A 27619-nucleotide genomic window follows, 5' to 3' on the forward strand; every position below is an offset into this window, starting at 1 on the left:
GTTGTCCCTCGTGGGGCTCACAGTCTTCATCCCCATTTTACAGATGGGGGAACCGAGGCACAGAGAAGATAAGTGACTTGCCCAAAGTCACACCAGGGACAAGCGGCGGAGTCGGGATTAGAACCCACAACCTCTGACTCCCAAGCCTGGGCTCTTTCCACTCGGCCACGCGGCTTCCCTACTATTTGTGCTACGGAAAGGGTCAATGAAGCACCCAAAGTCCGGGACCCATTATGCACATCACAAGGCTGACCCTTGCGGTGGGGTTTTTGGCACTCTTTTCTCCTCTGCCTCCATTCCTCTCCTTCTTTACAAAACTTCTGCTCTGAAAGAGTTTTTCTTTTCCTCGATGGCGGTGCCTGCTTCTGCGGGAAATGACTCCCAGTTGTAGCATTGCTTGCTAAATCCAAGTTGAGGGTCTCGGGCCCAGGGGAGAAAAGTGGGGTTGGGAAAAGCTGATATTCCAGTTTCCAAGCTCCTTCTTTGTGTCTTCCTCTCCAAAGCCAGCTTCTAGGAGACGAGGGCCACATTTTGAGAATAATTCTCAAACTACAAAGATTACCAGGGAGATAACCACTTACCTTGTGTTTGACTAAATTCAATTGTTTTTCAGGAGTGAAGACATGCTAATTTATTCCCACCAGGCCCCCCCATTCTGTCCTAATTCATCCATTTCATTGTTTTGCATGCATTTCCAGAAAGGTCTGTTAGCAAGCATTTAATTGTTCCACACTTGACCCTTACTACCACCGATCACTGCCTTACCCTTCCCTGCGTCAATTAAAATGTAGATTACACACACAGTCTAGGACTTTATTAAATAGTAAGGATTTAAAATGTGTCCGAACGGAATTTTATTTTAAAAAGTTTACATCCACAGTACAGGCAACGGTTTTGTAAAAATTCGGGTGCCCTTAGCTAGCTTGTAGAAAAATTTGAAAAACATAAACCCTAGAGAATGCTGTCACTATTAACCTAGAAATATTTTTGAACAATACTGCATCCTACATCGTATGTAATCAGTGGAATCCGAAAGTGGAATGACTCCACACAGGTAAATGTGTTTAAAATATAAAAATCTGAAAAAGGTGCATTTAACCAGTGTACCACTATGTAATACTAATACACTGAGCAATGCCTGAGGCAAAAGACATCAACTAGATGTGGCAGCGTAGTAGTACCTAACAGATCTATTAAAAGTCAGAGCTTCAGGCCAGGTGTCACGGAAGAATTGTAAAAAAAAAAAAAATTCTAAACAAAATTTCTGAAAAAAGGACTTGATTCACTGGCTCAAGACTGAAGGGAAAGATCTGTTGGTGGTATTAAACAGGCCAAGAGGTTTTTTTGTTTTTGTTTTTTAAAAAAAGGCTTAGGTTCAAGACAGTAGTTTGGTGTAGCTTACTATTGCTTCTGCTCATCTACTCCCTGCCAAAAAACAGCTTCAAGGGCAAACAAAATTTGGCCCATCTTGAAATTAGTGTCCAGGAAGCATTAACAGGCAATTGAAAGCAATGTTTACCCTAGAACTCATATCCAGATTTAGCAATTGCATGAAAGAGTCTCTATCCTTTCAAGCAAATATAAGGAAGCGTGTAAACCTTATGTACACCTGTATTCCGCCCCAAGTAGCTAATTGATATAAGATGTAGGTGCAACATGAATCCATTAGTTTTTTACTACTCGAATGCGTTTCAAGGCTAATAACACTTTAAGACCACGAAGTTACCATTTCGTGATCTATACTTAACTATTATAGGGAAAACACTTAGCTTCTAAGGGTGGAAACTGCATATTGGAAGACAACTGCCTTTCCACGTAGAAAGTAGTGTTTTTGAAATGTAAACAGAGCTGTCGGGAAGGAAATCAGTTCACTGGGTTATCGAGACTCATCTTCTGTCTCCTCTTTAACTTCGGAAATTTTGTCTATGGATTTAAGGATCTCAGCAACAAGATTCAGTGTTTCTCCTCCAGAAACCAGCTGCCTAAAATAAGAAGGAAAAGGTTTTTAAGAGTTTGGGGCTCACGTAAGCCAGGACACTATAAACGAGACAGGAAAGATTATAATACAAAGCTGTAGGTTTGACATCAAAAGTGCTCCGTTTTTACTTAGCCAAAGCCAGTTAAACTGGCTAAAGTCTAGTTTGCAAAAGATGCAAGGGGAAAAAGGCAGTTAACTTGGATGGTTAGGCAGCAGTCTGAGAATCAAGAAAAGAATAATGATGATGATGACGGCATTTATTAAGCACTTACTATGGCCCCACAACTGGGCTAAGCGCTAGGGTAAATAGTCAAAATAATACTAATAACAATAATAATAGTGGTACTTGTTAAGCACTTACTACGTGCCAAGCACTGTACTACGTAAGATAAATCAATCGTATTTATAAAGTGCTTACTGTGTGTAGAGCATCATCATCATCATCAATCGTATTTATTGAGCGCTAACTGTGTGCAGAGCACTGTACTAAGCGCTTGGGAAGTACAAATTTTTAGACTGTGATCCCACTGTTGGGTAGGGACTGTCTCTATATGTTGCCAATTTGTACTTCCCAAGCGCTTAGTACAGTGCTCTGCACATAGTAAGCGCTCAATAAATATGATTGATGATGATTGGCAACATATAGAGACAGTCCCTACCCAACAGTGGGCTCACAGTCTAAAAGGGGGGGAGCACTGTACTAAGCGCTTGGTAGACTACAATTTAACAATATAACAGACATTTCCTGCCCACAATAAGCTTACAGTCTAGAGGGGGGAGACAGACATTAATAAAGAAATTACGGATATGTACCTAAGTGCTGTGGGGCTGGTAGTGAGGACGAATGAAGGGAGCAAGTCAGGGCGACGCAGAAGGGAGTGGAAGAAAAGGAAAAAAGGGTTTAGTCAAGGAACTGAGTGCAGTCCCCATCCCATAAAGGGCTCACAATCGAGATAGGGAGAGTAGCTCTCACCCCCATTTTACAGATGAGGAAACGGAGGCATAGAGAGGACAAAGCGTCTTGCCCAGGGTCACCCTGCAGACCAAAAGCAAAGCTGAACTAGAACTCAGGTCTGCTAACTCCCAGACCTGTGTTCTTCCCGATAGGCCACGTTGTTTCCCGTTTAGAAAGTGGGCTAAGCGACTTGGTGCGCCCTATTATTCTACAATTTACAAATGGGCCCCTGGCCCCCTCCTACTACCTAGGAAGTGCCAACAGTGACGTCCCGGACCTTGGTTCTTTTAAAGCATCGTAAAAGGAACGAACCGCTCCACTAGCAGCCCCCCGGGGAAGACTATTCCCACGACATGACTTCAGCAGAGTTGCACAAGACTGGGCCCGAGATACTGACCTGATTGACGTGCGTGCGTTGCTCATAACTGTGTGGAGATTCTGCAGGGCTACATCTGTGTTCTGTTTAACCACGGTTAAATTGGCCATCTGGCCGGATCGCAACATTTCATTTTCCCTCTTGTAATTAATCACTTGAAGCTTTTGAAAAAAAAAAGTGAACAGGCCCACTGATGAATTAACTGGTAAAGAAAGTACTTTCAACTGCAGCGTGGCTCAGAGAAGCAGCATGGCTCAGTGGAAAGAGCCCGGGCTTTGGAATCAGAGGTCATGGGTTCAAATCCCGGCTCCGCCAACTGTCAGCTGGGTGACTTTGGGCAAGTCACTTCACTTCTCTGTGCCTCAGTTCCCTCATCTGTAAAATGGGGATTAAGACTGTGAGCCCCCCGTGGGACAACCTGATCACCTTGTAACCTCCTCAGCGCTTAGAACAGTGCTTTGCACAAAGTGCTTAATAAATGCCATTATTATTATTACTATTATGAACATTTGCAGAGATGCAAAACAAACTGTAACCTTGGGCCCGGACCACTGCTTTGGAACGAACATCTCCCCCTGTACCTGTCTGACCCCTCACGTGTTCCTAAGGATTGTTGGAACTGGGGCAGTCTCTGTTCTCACTCAGCTTTCCCAATTGGATAAGCCCTTGAAAGGGGGGTGGTGGACGTGGATTCTCCTGGTTATTCATTTCCCAACCGTCAAGCTGGAACCCTCCCACTCAGTAAAACCGCATACTTCATTCCATTTTTGATGGAATCACATCCTGTCCAAACAGCTAGGAACAAAGACGAATGATTTGCGCATTGTTGGCTGGTGGGGCTTCGGGGAAGAGATGGTCACCCGTGCGGCAGGCCCAGAGGACCCTCTGGCTGTGTCACCTGGCCGCCACCGACGCCAAACTCAGGTGGGTTGGACTGTATCCCCGATAGCTACTGTTCCTCTCCCAAGTGCTTAGGACAAAGCTCTAAGCACAGGAAGCGTTCCATTATTATCCTGACTGCTCCCAGGGACACTCCCTGTTCCCCAAAAGGAGAATGAGGGAGAGCAAAGGGGACCCAGAAGGGCCTTATGGGTCACAAGAGTGGAAACTGAGTCTCCAAACCCCGCAAGCTTCTTCTAATCCCCAGGACAGGAAAGAGGCCACTAGCTCAGAGGCTGGAATGCCATCTAGAATGGCTTAGGGTGTCACCTCTGATACTTTGGCCATCATTTGCTGACACCTAATCTAAGGAAAGCCAAGGACATCCCCAAAATTGGTTAAAATTCCCAATTTTCTTCCCAGTGTGTTCACTCACAAACTTTGCCAGGATAAAATGAAATGAACTCACCGATAGTCTCATGTCACATTTCCTTTCTTACATTCATATGTAGACTAGACAATACCTAAGTTCCAGAACCACAGAACGTTAGACACTTTTAACTCACCTGGAGGAAATTGATGTCCTGCTTGAGTTTTGTAATATGATTTTCTGCCTTCACTGCTCGTTTCTGTTGCAACACGAGTAGAGTCATATATTTTGAAAGAGAGGGAGAGATTGAAAAAGAAGCTTTGTGAGATGGGTCATTCCTAAGTGGTACCTTCTGGAAAGTGCAGCGACTATTTTATGATAGATCACCACACTACCTGCCTAACCATATGAAGTGAGCTGGCCCCTTGAATGTAAACTGACCAGAGGAGTTTGCATTGAAACCAGACCCTAGAATGAAGAAAGTACACTGTAAACGGGGCCTCGCACTGTGGTTGCTCATAAAAGCACAAAAAAGTGGGTCCTCATTAAGTATTAAAAAATCAGTTCTGATCATCACGTAATCTTTCCTTGGAGCTAGTTTGGCTTCTACTCACTCTAAGCTCTTAAGGAATTATTTTTCAGCCTCATACAGGAAACTTTACCCTCCCCAGGCACTGCTCCCCACACACTTGCTAGTAATTGTCAACACATTTATATAAAAATTAGTCCCCTTTCGCAGAAAGGAAATCAGAAGCCCAGCCAGCTAAGAGAACTTTCAGAGTCATAATAACCACCACGGGCCGAATCTGACTTTATGCTATAGAAGTATTTTCCCAGCACACCCCACTCCCTATTGGAATCCTACAAACCTAATTCCAAGAAATTTAATATTTATTTACGGTCATCAGCTTGAGATTCTGTTCCACTTGCTGAACCACTGATTCCAGGTCTTGATAGTCGGTTTCTTCCTTAATTATTTTGGCTTCTAATTTCCTCTCGAGGGTTCTCACCCTTGTTAAAACAGGGAAAAGAATGGATTATTTTTACCACCTTGATTTCAACCCAAAAGAGCCGCTGAACTGCCTTAAGGTGCTTAACTTGCTCAACACAACATCGGGCAATGGCGGAGTGTGATGGTCAGAGAATCTGGCTGTCAAACTCTGATGTTCTTGAGAATTTTTATTTAGTCATTCACTCAATTGTATTTATTGAGCGCTTACCGTGTGCAGAGCGCTGTACTAAGTGCTTGGAAAGTACAATTTGGCAACAGATAGAGAAAATCCCTGCCCAACAAGGGACTCACAGTCTTGTTAAGTGCCGACTATACCAAGCCCTGAGCTAAAGGCTGAGGTAGGTAAAATACAATCCGATTAGACATAGACCCTGTCCCACATGGGGCTCATTGTCTCTCCCAACTCTAATCCATACTTCACTCTGCTGCCCGGATCATTTTTCTACTAAAATGCTCAATCCACGGTCCCTGACTTTCAACAAAAATAGTGGGCAGTTTCTGCTCAGCTTTGGAGATCACCTTTGAACAAAGATGAGGTTTGCTGAGTCTGGCCCTCTCAAGCTCCACAGAGAGACATGATTCCTGTCACCATGAAGAAACAAGGGCAGCGGTAGCAGGAAAAGATGGGAAGCTCATTTCCTCTGCGGCTGCTTTTGCCGCTACTCCAATCAATCAGTAGTACTTGAGCACAAATACTCTGCGCAGAGCACTGAATTCAGTGCCTGGGAAATTTAGGGTGAAGTTTGTGCTTTAATCCTGGGCAGGCTGATGGAGCTATGTACAGTGGCAAGGGACTGGCTTAACCCCACTTTATCCAGCTTAACTCCTCCAGAATCGCCTAGCAGCGGAGGAGTTGGAAGGGAAAGACAAGAAAGCAGGAAAAAGGCTGAATAGTGAAGGGGGAAGGCAGAAGGGAGGTGTGGACAGGAAGCAATGGATATTGGGGGAAGAAGCGAGGGAAAAACAAGAGATTAGAGTACGACACGAAAGGACTAAAGGAGGAAGAGGGAAACAGAGGATAAACTTGGTGTTGACAGGAGAGACGAATGAATCAGAAAGCCTCATTCACTCCTGCATCTTCAACTACCACCTCTGTGAGGATTACATCTAATCTACATCTCCAGCCCTGATCTCTCTCCCTCTTTGCAGTCTCACATTTCCTCCTGCCTTTCCAGTCACCTTAGACTTTAACTTGTTCAAAACAGAACTCCTTCCCTTCCCTCCCAAACCCTGTCCTCCTCCTGATTTTCCCATCACTGTAGACAGCAACATCATCTTTACTCTCTCACAAGCTCAGAACTTTGGTCACTCAGTCTATCATATTTAATTAGGGCACTCACTTACATAGTAAGCGCTCAATAAATACAATTGATTGATTGAGAGACAGGAAAAAAAATGGGACATGTACAGATGGGAAGATGGGAGGAGATGAGGGAATCCCCAAATCCCATAATCTAATAGATCTCTGCTAATAAAGAGACATTGCTCCAAGATTGGTTTCACAGTTCATTTGGCTCTGGTGATGTAAAATTTTTTTTAAAGCCTGCTAGAAATGCCTCAACAAAATGGGCTGAAGTTGGTTAAGCAGAAGAGCAAGGCCTTTAAATAAGCCAACTTGGGTATAAAGCTTCTTGTACTGAAGTCGGCAAGATAAAAATGCAAGCAACTCTACAAAGGCCTATTATACTCTACTATAGTCAGCCTTTGGAAATTGGGAGAGATGAAACAATGCCTTCAAAATTTAACATTTTGGGCTAAATAGCAGTGTACATACATTTCTGTCTGAGTATCAGAGAAGCTCTGAATTTCGATAATTTTTCTTCTTAATTTGTAGTTTTCTTCTTTAAGCTGGAGGAAAAGAAATTTCTAATTAGAAACACTAAGGGTCTGAGCTGGAGGGTAAACTGCAACTCTGCAGCTGGGGCCGGGAGTCTCTTTCTAGAAGAAAACAAAACTACCCGTTACCACTCCACGATGATGGGCTCTACGCTATCAGCAGTGCCCGTATCTCCAAAAAAAAGTCCCAGAGACACTGTTGACTCTTCTTTTAAATTAATATGCCAATATTAATATGGCAATATCCCAATATGGCAGCGGGAAAAATGCCTACCAAATGCTCGGCAGCATCAAGGTGGGGCAAGAAAAAATAAAAGGCTCCTTTTATTTTTTCTTACCCCTCCCTGAAATACCATGGTAAGCCCTTACTTTGTTATTAATAATAAAAAACACTAGTAATTGTATTACTTAGGTGCTTACTATGTGCCCAGCACTATACTAAAAGCTGGAATAGCTAAAAGATAATCAGGTCAGACATGGCACTCACAGCCTGAGGAAGAGGGGACAACAGATATTTCATCCCCATTGCACAGATGAGGAAACTGAGGCCCATCTGGAATATTGTACATAATTTTGGCACTGGCATTTTAGGAAGCTCGAGTAAGGCAACAAATATGATTGGGGGGATACAGAAGCTTCTTAAGTGAGTTAAGACAAAAACAGATTAGCTCTTTGCGGTCTGGAAAACGAAGACTCGAAGCGGGTACATGATCAGTGTTACAAAAATTATAAAAGTGCTTGGACGGGGCTAACGTGGAATGGTTGATGAAGAAACTCCACAATAGATCAGGAGGACTGACAGAGGTATCTTCGAAACAAGCAAGAGGAAACTTTTTCCAAAGCACACTGTAAGCACAGGAAATTTGTTAGCTCAGAAAGTTGCCCAGGCTTTATCAGTAAGTTTGAGAAAGGCTTGAATAAATTTATGAAATGAATGACTAAAAAAGGTAACTGGAGAGAAAGTTGAGAGATAAAATGGGGATAAATTGGGGAATTGTATTAGGTTGAATGACAAAGATGATATTAATAATAATAAAAATAAAAATGGTGTTCATTGAGTGATAAATACGTGCCAAGAACTGAGGTAGATATTAGATAATCGGGTCGGACCAGTCCGTGCCTCACACAGGGCTGTTTAAATCTGACGGAGAACAGATATTGAATCTCCATTTTTAAAATGAGGAAACTGAAGCATAGAAAAGTTAAGTGACTTGTCCCAGGTCACACAGCAACCCAGTGGCAGAAGTACATTGGAACAGTTCCTCCAAGCATCCTTTTGTTTCTGTTGGAGACGAAGACTATTGATCTGCCCCCCAGTGATGGCACTTTTCTTTTATGAAAGGACAGAAAAAAAACAAGAGCAGAAGGTCGATTTGCTCTCTTATAGAACAACTGATTTTAAAAATAAGAAATTCAGTTTAGTGACCGTGCGCCCAGAGATCCTACTATACTAGCTTCTCTCTTTGCCTTAACCATTCTCTTTAATTATACTAACTAGATTTGTATTCATATCTGCCTTCACGCTGACGGCTAACCTACTAGCCACGGTCCATCTCCCCGGACCTCAGGGTAACTGTGCTACTGCTGTCTTTGTTTTCAGAGGTCTAAAAGACACAAGGGAAGCAATGTGATTCTTATTTTTCCGAGAGAGATAATGTCCGCAAAGCAGGTGATGATGCTTTCCTAGAAAGGTGATGGACAGCCACTCTTCTTCTCCACCCCCCACCCCCAGCCCCACTCTCTCTCACTTACGGCTTTGTAGCTCATCTGCAGAGACTGAAAGTGACGCTCTCCTGAAAATTCCTCAGGAGCAGCAAAATCTTTGTTTGTATTCCCTTGAGATATGGTTGACAGAAATGAGTCATCGTCATTTCCGGTCCATGGGGCAAGAGACTCAATCCCCGATAATTCATCTGAGTGGGAAAATAACGAAGCATAGGTACTATAAGGTGATGTGCTAATAGCGACTCTGGAGGCGTGGGTTTGTTCCACGGCCGACGGGTGGTAACTCCCTCTCCAGTCGTCATCCTCGATTCCGGCCAACAAGCTCCCAGCCGCTGTAGGGTCTTGGAAAAATGGTTCCTGATAGCCCAGGCTGCGTCCTGTGGTTTTAGAAGCGGCTGAATCATCTTCAAGTTCTGACAGCCTTGAAGATTCCTACAGAAAGAGAACGAAGATGAAAACCTCCAAAGAGTCTTTCCCCGATGAGTTGAGAATATTATCTTCTGGGTTTGTTTTTTTTTTTTTGGTTCAGTGTTCTTTTATTTGGAGCTCTGTACGGACCCGCTTTTGGGGTCGCACCTGAAGAGTTTCCAGTACTCTACCAGCCTTTAGTATGGGTGGGAGAGGCAAGCAGTGGCATATCCATTCCATTCCCAGCTTGGGCAGTGGCTAGCAAGTGGAAGGCAATCTGAGATAAATCAAAACTCAGCCGTGCTGGGCAGCAATGGCACGGGAGAGAGTAGAGGGCAGAGACTCAAGTTTACCGTGTGGAAGGAGGCAATGCAGAATTTTTACCAAGAAAACCGTATGGATGCACGCTACCAGAACGACTGAAGGATGGAGTCGGGGCATCCTGGGAGAGATGTGTCCATGGCGTCGCTATGGGTCAGAGACGACTCGACAGCATAAGATAGAACAAATGGACCAAACATCTTCACACGGTAATCCTACATGACTTCCACTTGAAGTGAGACATTTTGCGATCATCTGCTGTCTTGCAGTACAAGTGACTGACTATCAGACTAAAGGGCAGGGCAAAACGCACATCATTTTTTTCTGCTGTAGAACTTCGGGTGACTCCAGCTTTTTAAATTTACCTTGGGATAAATTCTACAGTTGGCTGGGTCTTCTTTCGATAGGCCGAGGTTCTTGCTTTTCAGAAACTCTTTGAAGGAGAATGGATTTGCTGCTTCATCCACCGCTTCGGCTTTGTCATCTGAAATTTTGAGAGTCAAAAAAAAAATCAATCAGATTTCATGAAGGTTTCAAACCTATTCAGCTTTTTACAGGCACCGAATCTAGACACGCATACCTCTTTCTACTGACCCACTGTTACTGTATGGCGCTAAGAGAGGAGTCCCCTAATCTGACATTCTTTACTCTAGGCACACCCTGTCCTCCTCACTCTCCTTCCTCCCCTGCTTTAACATCTCTAACTTTCCTTTCCTCACCATTCTATTTTTTGCCCTCTCAACAGTTCAAAGCAGAGAGGAAGCAGGATGGCCTCCTGGAAAGCGCACGTTCCTGGGAGTCAATCTAACCATCACCTCGGTTCTAATTCTGTCTCTGCCACTTGTCTGCTGTGTGACCTCGGTCAAGTTAGTTGACTTCTCTGGACCTCAGGCCCCTCATCTGTAAAACGGGGATTCAATACCTGTTCTCCCTCTTCAAACTGCAAGGTCCACATGGGTCCTGATGATCTTTTATCTACCCCAGTGCCTAATGCGGTGCTTGGCAAAGAGTAAGCGATTAACAATACCTCGATTATTGTTATTATTAAATCAAATGGCCTAGTGTTAGAGTACTGTGTTGGGTGCTTGGGGGCCGTAGAGACACAATCTCTACCGTCCAGGAGTTTACAATCTGATAATCACATCAGAGGCTCAATTGAGTAAACCCATTTTCACTGTGTGACTATCTATCCTCTCCCTCATGGCTCAACCCTGCCCAGAATTGCCCCAGCACATCTGTCTCCACCTCTCTTCCACCCCACGAACGTCACTCCTCCCTTCCCATCCTGGTAATAATAATCATAATTATATCCGTTAAGCGCTTACTACGTGCCAGGCATTGTACCAAGCACTAGGGTGGATACGAGGTAACTGAGGCATGAAGAAGTGAAGTGACTTACCCAAGGTCACACAGCAGACAAACAGCAGGGCCGGGATTAGAACCCAGGCCCGTGCTCTATCCCCTACATCACGCTGAGGCCCCACTGCTCCCTTTCCCTCACGCACCAGCTCGATTCCTCCCACTTTTACTTAGACTAGAAGCTCACTGAGCTCAGGGAAAGTGTCTACGAACTCTGCTGCACTCTCCCAAGTGTTTAGTACAATGCTCCGCACACAATAAGCACTCAACATCGACTGATTGCTTTTATTCTGCTCTGCTCGATTGCTTTCATCTATTACTCTATTTATTTATTTTACTTGCACATATCTATTCTATTTATTTTATTTTGTTAGTATGTTTGGTTTAGATCTCTATCTCCCCCTTTTAGACTGTGAGCCCACTGTTGGGTAGGGACCGTCTCTATATGTTGCCAACTTGTACTTCCCAAGCGCTTAGTCCAGTGCTCTGTACTAATGATAAACGCCATCATTATTATTATTCTCTGCGCCTCAGTTCCCTCATCTGTAAAATGGGGATTAACACTGCGGGCCCCCCATGGGACAACCTAACCTTGTATCCTCCCCGGCGCTTAGAGCGGTGCTTTGCACATAGTAAGCGCTTAATAAACACCATCATTATTATTCTTCTCTGTGCCTCAGTTCCCTCATCTGTAAAATGGGGATTAGGATTGCAGGCCCCCCATGGGACAACCTAACCTTGTACCCTCCCCGGCGCTTAGAACAGTGCTTTGCACGTAGTAAGTGCTTAATAGACGACATCATTATTATTATTATCTGTGCCTCAGTTCCCTCATCTGTAAAATGGGGATTAAGATTGTGAGCCCCCCATGGGACAAACCTGATCACCTTGTATCCTCCCTGGCGCTTAGAGCGGTGCTTTGCACGTAATAAGCGCTTAATAAACGCCATCGTTATTATTATTATCTAGGCCTCAGTTCCCTCATCTGTAAAACGGGGATTAAGATCGTGAGCCCCCCCATGGGACAACCTAACCTTGTAACCTCCCCTGCACTTAAAACAGTGCTTTGCACATAGTAAGCGCTTAATAAACGCCATCATTATTATTATTCTCTGCGCCTCAGTTCCCTCATCTGTAAAATGGGAGTTAAGAGTGTGAGCCCCCCAGGGGACAACCTGATCACCTTGTATCCTCCCTGGCGCTTAGAGCGGTGCTTTGCACAAAATAAGCGCTTAATAAATGCCATCATTATTATTATTATCTATGCCTCAGTTGCCTCATCTGTAAAATGGGGATTAAGAGTGTGAGCCCCCCACGGGGCAACCTAACATTGTAACCTCCCCTGCGCTTAAAACAGTGCTTTGCACATAGTAAGCGCTTAATAAACGCCATCATGATTATTATTATTATCTATGCCTCAGTTGCCTCATCTGTAAAATGGGGATTAAGAGTGTGAGCCCCCCATGGGAAAACCTAACCTTGTATCCTCCCCAGCGCTTAGAACGGTGATTCGCACATAGTAAGCGCTTAATAAACGCCATCATTATTATTATTCTCTGCGCCTCAGTTCCCTCATCTGTAAAACGGGGATGAAGACTGTGAGCCCCCCATGGGACAATCTGATCACCTTGTATCCTCCCCGGAGCTTAGAACAGTGCTTTGCACATAGTAAGCGCTTAATAAACGCCATCATTATTATTATTCTCTGCGCCTCAGTTCCCTCATCTGTAAAACGGGAGTTAAGAGTGTGAGCCCCCCAGGGGACAACCTGATCACCTTGTATCCTCCCTGGCGCTTAGAGCGGTGCTTTGCATGAAATAAGCGCTTAATAAACGCCATCATTATTATTATTATCTATGCCTCAGTTGCCTCATCTGTAAAATGGGGATTAAGAGTGTGAGCCCCCCACGGGACAACCTAACATTGTAACCTCCCCTGCGCTTAAAACAGTGCTTTGCACATAGTAAGCGCTTAATAAACACCATCATTATTATTATTATTATTATCTATGCCTCAGTTGCCTCATCTGTCAAATGGGGATTAAGAGTGTGAGCCCCCCAGGGGACAACCTAACCTTGTATCCTCCCCAGCGCTTAGAACGGTGCTTCGCACAGAGTAAGCGCTTAGTAAACGCCATCATTATTATTACTATCTGCGCCTCAGTTGCCTCATCTGTAAAATGGGAGTTAAGAGTGTGAGCCCCCCAGGGGACAACCTGATCACCTTGTATCCTCCCTGGCGCTTACAGCGGTGCTTTGCATGAAATAAGTGCTTAATAAACGCCATCATTATTATTATTATCTATGCCTCAGTTGCCTCATCTGTAAAATGGGGATTAAGATTGTGAGCCCCGCATGGGACAACCTGATCACCTTGGATCCTCCCCAGCGCTTAGAACGGTGCTTTGCACATAGTAAGTGCTTAATAAACGCCATTATTATTATTATTATTATTATCTATGCCTCAGTTGCCTCATCTGTAAAATGGGGATTAAGAGTGTGAGCCCCCCATGGGACAACCTAACCTTGTAACCTCCCCAGCGCTTAAAACAGTGCTTTGCACATAGTAAGCGCTTAATAAACGCCATTATTATTATTATTATTATTGTTATTATTATCTATGCCTCAGTTGCCTCATCTGTAAAATGGGGATTAAGAGTGTGACCCCCCAGGGGACAACCTAACCTTGTATCCTCCCCAGCGCTTAGAACGGTGCTTTGCACATAGTAAGTGCTTAATAAACGCCATCATTATTATTATTATTATTATCTATGCCGCAGTTGCCTCATCTGTAAAATGGGGATTAAGAGTGTGAGCCCCCCATGGGAAAACCTGACCTTGTATCCTCCCCAGCGCTTAGAACGGTGCTTTGCACGTAGTAAGCGCTTAATAAACGCCATCATTATTGGTTTTTTTTTCCACAGACACCATCATTACTATTATTTTCATTATGATGATGATGACTGTGGCGGCCGTCTCACCGTCCTGGATGACGAGGCTGCGGGCTCGGGCTAACGGGGCGGCGGCGGCGGGCGGGGGCCGGGAGAAGCCCGACATTCCCGGGCGGGCGGGTGTTTCCCTCACTCCAGCGTCTCCATGGCCGCCATCTTTCTTCTCCTCTTCCCTCTTCCCTCTTCTTCCCTCCTCCTCCGTCGCCCGCCCCCACTTCCGGCTGCGTAGAGGAAGTGACGTCATCGTGAGTGCCGTCGGCGGGAGGTTCCCCGATCGGAAGTGGCGGCGAGGATCACCGCCCGGAAGTGACGTCGAGGTCCGCGGACCGGAAGTGCCGGCGGGGCGGGAAAGAGGGCAAGATGGCGGCGGTGGCGGCGATGGGAGCGACGGGGCGGCTGTCGCGGGTCGGGGCGGCCTGGGGCCGGGCCCCGGCGAGGTGAGGGGCCGTCGGCCGTGCGGGCCCACTTTTCCTACTCCGTCTGTCATCAAATTGTGTGGCTTCCCTCATTCATCATCATCATCATCATAATAGTAATAATGATGGCATTTATTAAGCGCTTACTATGTGCCAAGCACTGTTCTAAGTGCTGAGGAGGTGACAGGGTGATCAGGTGGTCCCACGGGGGGCTCACAGTCTTAACCCCCATTTCAATAATAATGATAATGATGGCATTTATTAAGCGCTTACTATGTGCCAAGCACTGTTCTAAGCGCTGGGGAGGTTACAAGGTGATCAGGTTGTCCCACGTGGGGGGCTCCCAGTCTTCATCCCCATTTTACAGATGAGGGAACTGAGGCCCAGAGAAGTGAAGTGACTTGCCTAGAGTCACACAGCTCATTTATTAAGCGCTTACTCTGTGCAAAGCACCGTTGTAAGCGCTGGGGAGGTTACAGGGTGATCAGGTTGTCCCACAGGGGGCTCACAGTTTTAATCCCCATTTTACAGATGAGGGAACTGAGGCCCAGAGAAGTGAAGTGACTTGTCCAAAGTCACACAGCTCATTTATTACGAGCTTACTATGTGCCAAGCACCGTTCTAAGCACTGGGGAGGTTACAAGGTGATCAGGTTGTCCCACGTGGGGGGCTCACAGTCTTCATCCCCATTTGACAGATGAGGGAACTGAGGCCCAGAGAAGTGAAGTGACTTGTCCAAAGTCGCACAGCTCATTTGTGAAGCGCTCACTATGTGCAAAGCCCTGTTCTAAGCGCTGGGGAGGTTACAAGGTGATCAGGCTGGCCCACGTGGGGGGCTCACAGTCTTCATCCCCACTTTACAGATGAGGGAACTGAGGCCCAGAGAAGTGAAGTGACTGGCCCAAAGTCACACAGCTGATTTGTTAAGCGCTTACTATGTGCCAAGCACCGTTCTAAGCGCTGAGGAGGTTACAAGGTGATCAGGTGGTCCCACGTGGGGGGCTCACGGTCTTCATCCCCATTTGACAGATGAGGGAACTGAGGCCCTGAGAAGTGAAGTGACTTGCCCAAAGTCGCACAGCTGATTTATTAAGCGCTTACTATGTGCCAAGCACTGTTCTAAGCGCTGGGAAGGTTACAAGGTGATCAGGTTGTCCCACGTGGGGGGCTCACAGTCTTCATCCCCATTTTACAGATGAGGGAACTGAGGCCCAGAGAAGTTAAGTGACTTGCCCAAAGTTACCCAGCTGACAAATGGCAGTGGCGGGATTAGAACCCACGACCTCTGACTCCTAAGCCCAGGATCTTTCTCCTGTGCCACGCTGCTTCTCAGTCTCTGCTTTTGATCCCCTTGGATAATAATAATAATAATAATGGCATTTGTTAAGCGCTTACTATGTGCGAAGCACTGTTGTAATCGCTGGGGTGGGGGGGGGGGATATAAGGTGATCACGTCCCACGTGGGGCTCACAGACTTAATCCCCATTTGACAGATGAGGGCACTGAGGCTCAGAGAAGTTAAGCGACTTGCCCGAGGTCACACAGCAGACGTGGGAGAGGCGGGATTAGAACCCGCGACCTCTGACTCCCAAGCCCGGACTCTTTCCGCTGAGCCCCGCTGCCCGGGCTTGGGAGTCGGTGGTCATGGGTTCGAATCCCGGCTCCGCCACTTGTCAGCTGTCTGACTTCGGGCAAGCCACTTCACTTCTGCGCCTCAGTTCCCTCATCTGTAAAATGGGGATGAAGACTGTGAGCCCGGCGTGGGACAACCTGATCACCTTGTATCTACCCCAGCGCTTAGAACAGTGCTTGGCACATAGTAAGCACTTAAATACCCGAATTACGATTATTATCATTATTATCGCTCTTTTAGACTGTGAGCCCACTGTTGGGTAGGGACTGTCTCTATATGTTGCCAATTTGTACTTCCCAAGCGCTTAGTACAGTGCTCTGCACACAGTAAGCGCTCAATAAATACGATTGATGATGATGATTATCATTACAAGGTTTAGCACATGGAGCATAACTATGAGCTCGTTGTGGGCAGGGATTGTCTATTGCTGTTTTGTATTTTCCTGAGCGCCTAGTACAGTGCTCTGCACACAGTAAACACTCAATAAATACAATTGAATGAATGGAGGACCACAGGATTCGGTCTCTGACAGTGACAACAGGTTGCTTGAAAGAAGCATGATTGTTACACTCGTGAACCCCTGTCCTAATTCATTCATTCATTCATTCATTCAGTTGTATTTATTGAGCGCCGACTGTGTGCAGAGCACTGTACTAAGCGCTTGGGAAGTCCAAGTTGGCAACATATAGAGACGGTCCCTACCCAACAACGGGCTCATAGTCCATGAGAAGCAGCGTGGCTTAGTGAATAGAGCACAGGCCTGGGAGACAGAAGGACCTGGGTTCTGATTCTGCCTCTGCCACTTGTCTGCTGTGTGATCTTCGACAAGTCACTTCACTTCTCTGGGCCTCAGTTACCTCACCTGTAAAACGGGGATGAAGACTGTGAGCCCCATGTGGGGCGTGGAACGTGTCCAACCTGATTAGCTTGTCTTTATCTACCCCTGTGCTGAGCCCCTTCCTTCCTCTCGCCCTCATCCCCCTCTCCATCCCCCCCACCTTACCTCCTTCCCTTCCCCACAGCACCTGCATATATGGATATATGTTTGTACATATTTATTACTCTATTTATTTATTTTACTTGTACATAGCTTTTCCATTTATTTTATTTTGTTAGTATGGTTGGTTTTGTTCTCTGTCTCCCCCTTTTAGACTGTGAGCCCACTGTTGGGTAGGGACTGTCTCTAGAATGTTGCCAATTTGTACTTCCCAAGCGCTTAGTACAGTGCTCTGCACGTAGTAAGCGCTCAATAAATGATGATGAAATACCAGAATTATTATCATTACGTAGTAAATGGTTAACAAATACCGTAAAAAATAGCCAGGGCAGTACCTTCTATTGGTCACCCCCAGCCTTCTCTCAGAATCTGTTATAAACCCATCTCCCGTGAATTTAGTCAAACCCTTCTGACTCCGTTGGCTATTAGCACAACTCCTTTGGGCTAATAAATTTCTGTACTTAGTCACCTCATGCGTTAAGTGTCTACCCTCGTCGTGAACTGACCCCTCGATTATCGTTTACCGTGTTTATCGAATGGCTTCTTTATGTAAGCATGTAGTGGCCTGTTGGCATCATCAGCATGCTGATGTCTGTATTAGTACCTATGCCAGAGCCATATATTTAAGTTCAGTCAATCGGATATACTTTTTCTGAGCGCTTAATGCGCTGTACTAAATGTTTGGAAGTGAACGATACGCTACAGATGGTCACATAGTCCTTGCCTACAAGGAGCTTACAGTCTAGAGTGGAAGGCAGGCGTTAAATTACAAATAGGGGGAAGGAGCAGAGTACGAGGATATGTACACAAGTACTCTGGGGGCGGGTACGGATCCAAAGGCATAGATGACACAGCGGGAGGGCCAGGAGGGCGGGGAAATCGAGTCAGGTAAGGGGAGGAAATATGATTTTAGTACGACTTTGAAGGTGAGGAGAATGATGGGGTGTCAAAGAGTCAGTGGTGAGACCAAGTAGGTTGGCGATAGAGGAATGAAATGTGTGGGCTGGACTTTAGTAGGAGATTGGTGAGGTTAGATAGGAGGGAGAGAGCTGATCGATCGTCTTAAAGCCGATGGTAAGGTGTCTTTATGGCGACCAGTGGAGGTTTTGGGGGAGTGGGGATTGAATTTTTTTTTAGAAAAACGATCCGGGCGGCAGAGTCAATGTAGTCTGGAAAGGGAAGCCGATAGAGCTGTCAAGGTGGGATATAAGTGCTTGGATCAGTGTAAAAGCATTTTGGATGGAGTGGACGGCGTAGATTCTACAGGTGTTGTGAAAGTAGAACTGTTCTCCTCACCCCCATCCCCGTAGCACTTATGTACATATCTTTAAATTATATAATATAAATTACTTATTCCTATTAATGTCTGTCTCCCCCTCTAGACTCATTATGGGCAGGGAACATGTCTGCTAATTGCGCTTAGTACAGTGCTCTGCACACAGAAAGCGCTCAATAAACACGATTGATTGATAGTAAGCGCTCAGTAAATACGATTGATTAATCTTGCTGCTCCACAAATCTGGTGCCAATCGCTAAATGCTTGCAGCCTCAAAATGGTGATGATTATTTCTAACCGAGCACGATCGCCACTTTAGGTTTGGACTGGCTGCATACAGACGCTACAGTAGTGGCGGTGGATATCCCAACGTTCCTCTTTCCTCTCCCTTACCCGGAGTCCCCACGCCCGTTTTCGCAACAGTAGACGGACAGGAAAAGTTTGAAACCAGAGTCACAACCCTGGAGAACGGGCTTCGTGTGGCGTCCCAAAATAAGTTTGGACAGTTCTGTACCGTAGGAAGTAAGTACAGCCGTGTTCGCCGGGCCCTTGGCAAATTTCTTCTTTGTCTTTGTCATTGTAAAGCAGATTTTCTGTACCTTTGTTAGAAAGGCAGTCAAGCGTTAATGGTGTTCAAGTATAAGAGGGAGCTCTCTTCTGATAATGCCATGTATAAGAGGGAGCTCTCTTCTGATAATGCCATGTTTTGAACATTTTGTAAATTTTGCAGGGGTTAAGCCAGTAATGTGTTAACTCTTGTAATCGACAGTTCTCATCAATTCTGGATCAAGGCACGAAGCAAAATATCTTAATGGAATTGCCCACTTCTTGGAAAAATTGGCATTTTCGGTCAGTATGAAATCTGTAATTGGGGCCATGGTCTTGCGAAGCGTGATTTTTAAGAAGTTGAAATTAAAATACTTACTTCATGTCCTTTGGGTCATAGCGATATTTATGTGCTCTGAGATGAAAAAATTTCTGTGGAATCCCTTTTTTAAAAAAATGATGCTCTCATGATATGTTTGTATGTTTGTGTTTTGGCTAGTCTTCTGCTCAATTTGGCAGCAAAGATGAAATTCTTCTTACTTTGGAAAAGCACGGAGGCATTTGTGACTGTCAGACATCAAGGTATTTGCACCCTGCGTTAAGTATTCTGCCCAGTTCAACGAGTATTACAATTGTTTCCAATGTCAAAGCATTTGGTGAGCACTTGTTCCGGCATTACACTCTATTAGGGGCTACAGGATAAAGAGAGAGCAGACACAGCCCTTACTCTCAAGGATTTCCAAACCCATTGGAGGGCATATAATATACACGAAGCAGTGTGGAATAATGGATAGAGCATAGGCTTGGGGGTCAGAAGGACGTTTTTCTAATCGTAGCTCCGCCACTTGCCTCCTGTGTGACCTTGGGTGAGTCACTTCACCTCTCTGTTCCTCATCTGTAAAATGGGGATTAAGACTGTGAGCCCCATGTGGGACAGGGACTGTGTCCAACCTGATTAGCTTCTGTCTACCGCAGCGCTTAGTACAGTGGTTTAGCAGATACCGTAAAAAATCAAGCCCCTGGCAATATAAATGCCAGAATGGGCTATTTTACTGAAGCGTGTCTGAGCACATAAATGTCGGGGCTGTGCTATCCTTAATGGGATCACTGGTGCTTTGGGATCTGGCTATAATCCAAGAAGGTATTCTGGAGGCGGGGTCAAGAAGTGTTTTGAAATATGGAAGAGAAAGGTTTTAACGAATGTGGCCGGGAAGGGTGTTCCGTTGGTCAGAACACAAGTATAATAATAATAATGATGGCATTTATTAAGTGCTTACTATGTGCCAAGCACTGTTCTAAGCGCTGGGGGGGTACAATGTGATCAAGCTGTCCCACGTGGGGCTCACAGTCTTAATCCCCATTTTTACAGATGAGGGAACTGAGGCTCAGAGAGGGTAAGTGACTTGCCCAAGGTCACACAGCACACTCGTGGTGGTGCCGGGATTCAAACCCACGACCTCTGACTCCAAAGCCCGGGCTCTTCCCACTGAGCCACGCTGCTTCCACTAATAATGGCATTTATTAAGCGCTTACTATGTGCAAAGCACTGTTCTAAGCACTGGGGAGGTTACAAGGTGATCAGGTTGTCCCACGGGGGGCTCACAGTCTTAATCCCCATTTTACAGATGAGGTAACTGAGGCCCAGAGAAGTTAAGTGACTTGCCCAACGTCACACAGCTGAAAATTGGCAGAGCCAGGATTTGAACCCATGACCTGTGACTCCAAAGCCCGTGCTCTTTCCCACTGAGCCACGCTGCTTCTGATTGTTGTATGATTGTTGGATAGCTTCTTTCCTTTCCTCCCCTTTTTAGTGGCTCTCCTCTGGGTTCTCAAAAACTTAGTTTCCGATAACTGGCTAAAATGCTAATCCAAAAACAAATTATCTAGTCAAGATGTTCAAGTCTGTCGGTGAGGAGACGCAGAGGCAGGTTTCCTTGTCTTCTAGAGATACCACCATGTATGCCGTGTCTGCTGAAGCTAAAGGCCTGGACACCATGGTCAATTTGCTGGCTGATGTTGTTCTGCAACCCAAATTATCAGGTGCGGTTCTGTGGTCTTACTTGAGCAATGGGAGCATCGTAGATGGGGGGGGCCTGAACTGGGTGTCTGGTATATTCAGAGAGTAGCTCAAAGGACTGCTTTTGAGCAGAGCTGAGGCATTCCGCTCAAACCGAAGACAAACCACCCCAACTGAATGATTTCAGTTTTACCATCTGGTAATTCTTCCATCTAAGAATGGGTTTTTCAAAGCATTCCATGAATTCATATAAGGGACTATTCGTTTTGAGTTTGTGAGTGAAATCCTTCCTTCTTTCCTTCCTTCCTTCCCATAAGCCGTGTCACGTTGTCTTCTAACAGTACAGTCGTAGCTCCGGTTAGGAGAACACTGGTCTAGTCTCCAGTTTCCCGTTAGGGGACTTTCTCCTCTGTCTCATAATGGGCTTTTCGGGGCTCGGGCATTGATGTCTCTTCTTATCGGTGAGATGAGGCATTTGACCCTTCGATGGTTTGTCTACTTGTAGATGAAGAAATTGAGATGACAAGGATGGCGGTCCGGTTTGAATTGGAAGACCTAAATATGAGGCCCGATCCAGAACCATGTCTCACAGAAATGATTCATGCCGTAAGATATTTTTGTGAACTTTCACCTTAGTCGGGTTTCCGACCTTTAGGGCAGTGAAATTTGTAGTTTAAACTTCTAAACGGAAATGAAGTAGAGGCCGACTTATCTCCTGGCTAATGGGCACTCGGAGGTAAAATTATCTGTTTTGAGAGTTTCTCTCTTGGTCACGCCACTGCTTTAGCCAAATTAATACCACGCTTAAAACAACCAAGGCCAAAAATTGCCAGTTTGAGAAACTGCAAAGTGACTATCGAAAGTCACTGAGCCCATGACTTGTTAAGTCTGCTGCTCATTTGGCTTGTAAACCAGTCATGGAATATCCTCTAACAAAGATCCCACCTACAACAGAGCATTATTCTATTTCTATTCATTTATTTATTCTATTTATTTATTTATTCTATTTATTTTATTTTGTTAGTCTATTTTATTTTGTTAGTATGTTTGGTTTTGTCTCCCCCTTTTAGACTGTGAGCCCACTGTTGGGTAGGGACTGTCTCTATATGTTGCCAATTTGTACTTCCCAAGCGCTTAGTACAGTGCTCCGCACACAGTAAGCGCTCAATAAATACGATTGATGATGATGATTATTCGTTTCATCTGTGGGAAAAACAGGCTTAAGCGCAGATGAGGTTCTGGAAATACCAAAGTTATCCGGGAATGGATAGAGAGGACAAGAGACCTCAACTGAATTTTGGGTTGACTCCTCAGAACTGAATTTTGTAAGCCCGGTGTGGGCGGGGATTGTCTCTCTCTATTGCTGATTTGTACTTTCTAAGCGCCTAGTACTGTGCCCTGCACACAGTAAGCGCTCAATAAATACGATTGAGTAAATGAATGGAATCCACGTGTGCCTTTAATGTTTCCTCTCACCAGGCTGCCTACAGGGAAAACACCGTGGGCCTGAAACGATTCTGCCCACAAGAAAACATTGACAAGATCGATCAGAAAGCACTCCACTCCTACCTGACGAACTACTACACCCCTGACCGGATGGTGCTGGCCGGAGTGGGGATAGAGCACGAACAGCTCGTGGACTGTGCCAGGAAGTATCTGCTTGGCGTTGAGCCGGTCTGGCGTAACGGGAAGCCCAAGGATGTGGACAGATCTGTTGCTCAGTACACTGGAGGAATCGTCAAGGTAAAGTCAGAGTATCCCCAGTTGAAAGCAACGTACTTATTTTGGGTGATTTTATAAAGCTCTCTGGGTTTTTCTTTGTTGTTTTGCTTTTTTACGGTATTAAATGCCTACTCTGTGCCAGGCAGATACAAGCTAATCAGACTGGTCACAGTCCCTGTCCTGTACAGGGCTCACAATCTTAACTCCCCATTTTACAGATGAGATAACTGAGGGACTTGCCGGAGGTCACACAGCAGACTTAGTGGAGCCAAGACTAGAACCCAACTCCTTCTGACTCCGGGCCTGGGCTTTCATTCGTTCATTCAGTCGTATTTATTGAGCGCTTCCTGTGGGCAGAGCACCGTACTAAGCGCTTGGGAAGTCCAAGTTGGCAACATATAGAGACGGTCCCTACCCAACAGCGGGCTCACAGTTTAGAAGGGGGAGACAGAGAACAAAACATATTAACAAAATAGAGTAATAAACAGTAGGCAAACACTGCTTCTTTCTGTTGCCCGGAGATTTGGGTTTGAAATTTCAGTTTTTATTCTATTAAGCTCAGCTGTCGATCCAGCAGAAAGAGCCCCGTCCCGGGAATCTGGAGCCTCAATCCTAGTCGGGGGTCTGCCTGCCGGGCCTCTGCCATCAGTGGCCAAGGTGTCTTCCCTGAAGAACGGCACGTGGCGTTCAGCGCGGTGGACCGGCCCGGCGGGAATCCCGAGAAATGGAGCAGTGAAGAGCACAGGGGCTACCGGGCCCGTTGCCTTTCCGGCCGGGGTGCTTTGGCACGGTGTCGGCCCTTGGCTGCAGCCGCTTGAGTTGTAATCGGGTCCTGCGTGTAAAAACCCATCACGCCCCCTCCCCAAAAGACTGGGACTAGAAACGGTTCCCGCGTGCAGGTTCTTGACACGTTGGCCCATGTGTCACTCCTGGCGGGAGACTCCGTGGCCATCTCTGATGTCTAAAAGAATAAGCTATCAGATGGGCCTACTTGTGTGAGTTGGTTTTTTTTCGAAAGTGTTCAGTCAATTTAATTAATAACAACGGGATATGCGTTTTTATCCCCAATCTCCATTCGAAGTTTTGATTCCAAGTCTGTAGCCCCGTGCCAACGAAGATGTTTGTCTCGGATGAAAAGGAGCTGCCCGTCTTAGCCTTTATCTGGGACGAACTCGTTAACCGTAGATCTCGTGCGAGTATCCGAGAACTGCTCAAGGCAGTTAGGGTGGCTTTTCATTTTCACTTAAACGTTGTTTGAACTGTTGCTCTTTCAGATTTGCGGGAAGTAGTTGGGGGATTCCAAATATTGTTGTTTGTGCCTGTTGTAGATAGAAAAGGACATGTCCGATGTGAGTTTGGGGCCCACGCCCATCCCCGAGCTGACGCACGTCATGATTGGACTTGAAAGCTGTTCCTTTTTGGTAAGTGCAGTCCCAGTGTGTGTTCTGTCTCGTGTGAGATGCATTTATTTACTTCACTGGCTCCGGGCTTTGGTGGGCGAAGTAGCACGTGAGCACGCAGTTGGAGTGGATAGCTCTGTATTTTTCTTCCTTCCGGTCATTCGGGATTGTCTGGTGATTTGCAGGAGGATGATTTCATCCCCTTTGCGGTGCTAAACATGATGATGGGAGGAGGTGGCTCTTTTTCAGCCGGAGGACCAGGGAAAGGCATGTTTACCAGGCTCTATCTCAACGTCCTGAACAGGTTAGTGGGAAATCTCTCTCTCCAGGGAGGCTCTCTGGGTCATTAAGCTAAGCCGAAATGTTTGCACGGAAAGTGGTTGGCTTGGGCGTCTTGCTTTCTCCAAAATGCCGTCGGGTTTAGTTTTAGTGACCGATCCTCCAGCTGCATCAACAGCTAGATTTTTCCCTCTCAGGTATCATTGGATGTATAATGCAACTTCCTATCATCACAGTTATGAAGATACGGGCCTTCTGTGTATTCATGCCAGTGCAGATCCTAAACAGGTAAAGAAGTCAATTCCCCAGTTGGATAAGGCAGCTATGAAAAATGCCATTACTACCAATATGAATCACCATCGTCATCAATGGAAATCATCGATGATCCGTATTGAGTGGTTACTATGTGCACAGCATCGTTATTAAGTACTAGGGAGCATACAAAATAAGAGTTGTGAGACTTACGTGTAATGTGAAGAAGCGGTACTGGAATCAGGTAGGACCTGTGGTTTGACATAGGACTGGTTATGGCAGTATAGTGCACATTGAACTGTCGACATGGATTAAGAAGCCGAACTTTCAGTCTGTACAGAAGCTGCTAAATGCCCCGTGTTAAGAAAACTCGCTTTACCGATTGTCAAATTCTTCCCTTTCTCAGGTCCGAGAAATGGTAGAAATCATCACAAGGGAATTTACTTTAATGGGAGGAGCGGTGGGTGAGGTAAGTTGTGCCCGATGCCCGTTAACCAAACCACCATCCTCCTGCCTCTGAGGCCCACAACTTTGGAATTCGACTGAGGGTGGGGGGAGTCGAGTGCCACACCTCTTCATTCTCCACACACACACATATATATATATATATATATATATATACACACCTCCTGATATCCCGGTCTGCCTAGGCATCAGCTTCCTTACTGCTCCCTGCCTCCGATATCTCTCCCCATTCCAAGTCCGTGAGTTCACTCTGCCTCCGCGCTCGTTTCTTCTGAACATCGGCCGCGGTCCTGCGAGTCAGTAAAGAAGCCGCGTGTCCTTTGCTTCAGGTGGAGCTGGAGCGAGCAAAGACTCAGCTGATGTCCATGCTCATGATGAATCTGGAGTCCCGGCCTGTGATCTTTGAAGACGTAGGAAGGCAGGTGCTGGCCACAAACACGCGCAAGCTACCTCACGAGCTGTGCTCTATGATCAGTGAGTCTGCCCCCGACCGAGACTGCGTTCGAAGGCCGTGTCCCCAAAGGGGGGGGTGTTTAATAACGAAGTGAAAATGGGCTCTAGGTAGTGCAAGCGTCGGGGCCCGGCCTTTCTCACGCACCCTATCTTGGTTCTCCTCGGCCACAGGTGCCATCAAGGCAGATGATATCAAGAGGGTGGCCACCAAAATGCTTCGTGGCAAACCAGCCGTGGCTGCGCTAGGAGACCTGTCTGACCTCCCGGGCTACGAACACATCCAAGCCGCCCTGTCTAGTAAAGATGGGAGGCTGCCACGCGTGTATAGGCTCTTCCGATAAGGCGGGGCCGGGAACAGAATTGTATGGCGGCCCTATGGAGCACCTTTTTTACCCGTATTGTTCTTTGCGAGAAGGATGTTGATATAAACAGCGTGAAAAACAACTCTTACGGTGAGCCTGAATAAACCACTGACTCAGTTTCGGACTTCTTCAGGCTTATGTGATATGGCCGGTGGAGTAAATACGTGAAAGCTTCAGCCGAGCAAAGAGTAGAGAGGGGTTCTGTCTTTCACAACTGAAAACGTGGACGGTCCCCGGAGACCGCTGACATTAAAAGTGGCCTGTGCTAGAAATGAACTAGTAGTTTCTTAGCAATCGAGGAATTTTAAGTCACCCAAATCATGGAGAGATTTTTTTTATGTTAGTGGTCACATTGGGTAAATGGAATAATAATAATTAGAAATTTTGGTAGATCTTAGAAATAATAAATTGGGTCAGGGTTTTCCTCCTGTTGTAATATTTGTTAAGCACTTACTGTGTGCAAAGCACTGGGGGGATACAAGGTGATCAGGTTGTCCACATGGGGCTCACAGTCTTAATCCCCATTTTACAGATGCGGTAACTGAGGCACAGAGAAGTTAAGTGACTTGCCCAGAGTCACACAGTCAATAAGTGGCGGAGCTGGGATGAGAACCCATGACCTCTGACTCCCAAGCCCGTGCTCTTTCCACTGAGCCACGCTGCTTCTCCGTTCTCTGCTTCTCTTCTAGGTTGTAGCTCACCTATTATACAAACTGGCCCCGTTATACGAAATGGAGATTCAATATTATTTCACTTTTAAACAGACAGTAACTCAGTGGTATCGAGTGCTTATCACTTTCAGATCACTAGATCACTCTCCCCACCTTCAAAGCACATCTCCGAAAGAAGCAGCGTGGCCCAGTGGATAGAGCACAGGGCCGGGCGTCAGAAGGACCTGGGTTCTAATCCTCTTCTCCCACTCCCTTCTGCACCACCCTTGTTCTTGGATTTGCACCCTTTATTCACCTCCCTCCCAGCCCCGCTGCACTTAACGCGTATATCTTTAATTTATATTAATGTCTGCATCCCCCTCTAGACTGAAAGGTCACTGTGGGCAGGGAACATGCCACCTTGTACTTCCCAAGTGCTTAGTACAGTGCTGTGCACACAGTAAGCGCTCAATAAATACGATTGATTGATTACCAACTCTATTAGATTGTACTCTCCCAAGCATTTAGTACAGTGCTCTGCACGTAGTAAGCGCTCAATAAATAAGATGGATTGATCAAATTATGGATAGGAACATAAGCGCTGTGAGGCTGAGGGTGAGGTCAGTGTTAAAGTGCTTAAAGGCTACAGATCCAAGTGCCCAGATGACTCGGAAAGGAGAGGAAGAGGGGGGAAAAGAGGGCTTAATTGGGGAAGGCCTCTTGGAGGAGACGTGATTTTGATAAGGCTTTGAAAGTGGGGGGAGTGGTGGGCCGTCATATATGGAAGAAGAGTGCGTTCCAGGTCAGGAGAAGGATGTGGGTAAGGGGTTGGCTGAGAGGTGAGCCTGAGATACAGCGATTGTGAGGAAATCAATCATTCAGGTACCTTATAACAATTTTATCTCATTTCCCGTTGAAGTAATTCACGTAGCTGTATTTACTCCCAGACACCTGAGGCCCGGTTCTTTTTAACACAGGTAAA

The 27619-nt window shown here is 45.9% G+C and overlaps 2 protein-coding genes across 2 annotated transcripts; one reads left to right on the plus strand and one right to left on the minus strand.

The window, feature by feature from the left end:
- Positions 1-830: 830 nt before the first annotated feature.
- Positions 831-14275, minus strand: ENTR1 (endosome associated trafficking regulator 1). The gene is made up of 8 exons (XM_038745668.1): positions 14200-14275; positions 10226-10344; positions 9159-9563; positions 7345-7418; positions 5458-5569; positions 4755-4817; positions 3331-3470; positions 831-1982 (listed from the first exon to the last, which is right to left on the minus strand). Exons 1-8 carry the CDS (start codon positions 14273-14275, stop codon positions 1877-1879), a joined length of 1095 nt encoding a protein of 364 aa, XP_038601596.1. The 3' UTR covers positions 831-1876.
- Positions 14276-14533: 258 nt separating this feature from the next.
- PMPCA (peptidase, mitochondrial processing subunit alpha) lies at positions 14534-26111 on the plus strand. The gene is made up of 13 exons (XM_038745972.1): positions 14534-14606; positions 18811-19013; positions 19261-19340; positions 19537-19619; positions 20983-21077; positions 21560-21660; positions 22534-22797; positions 24105-24197; positions 24362-24480; positions 24653-24743; positions 25114-25176; positions 25502-25646; positions 25797-26111. Exons 1-13 carry the CDS (start codon positions 14548-14550, stop codon positions 25964-25966), a joined length of 1566 nt encoding a protein of 521 aa, XP_038601900.1. The 5' UTR covers positions 14534-14547; the 3' UTR covers positions 25967-26111.
- The last annotated feature ends 1508 nt before the right edge of the window (positions 26112-27619 follow it).

The sequence above is a fragment of the Tachyglossus aculeatus genome, chromosome 4 (assembly GCF_015852505.1).
Source record: "Tachyglossus aculeatus isolate mTacAcu1 chromosome 4, mTacAcu1.pri, whole genome shotgun sequence".
Taxonomy (NCBI): domain Eukaryota; kingdom Metazoa; phylum Chordata; class Mammalia; order Monotremata; family Tachyglossidae; genus Tachyglossus; species Tachyglossus aculeatus.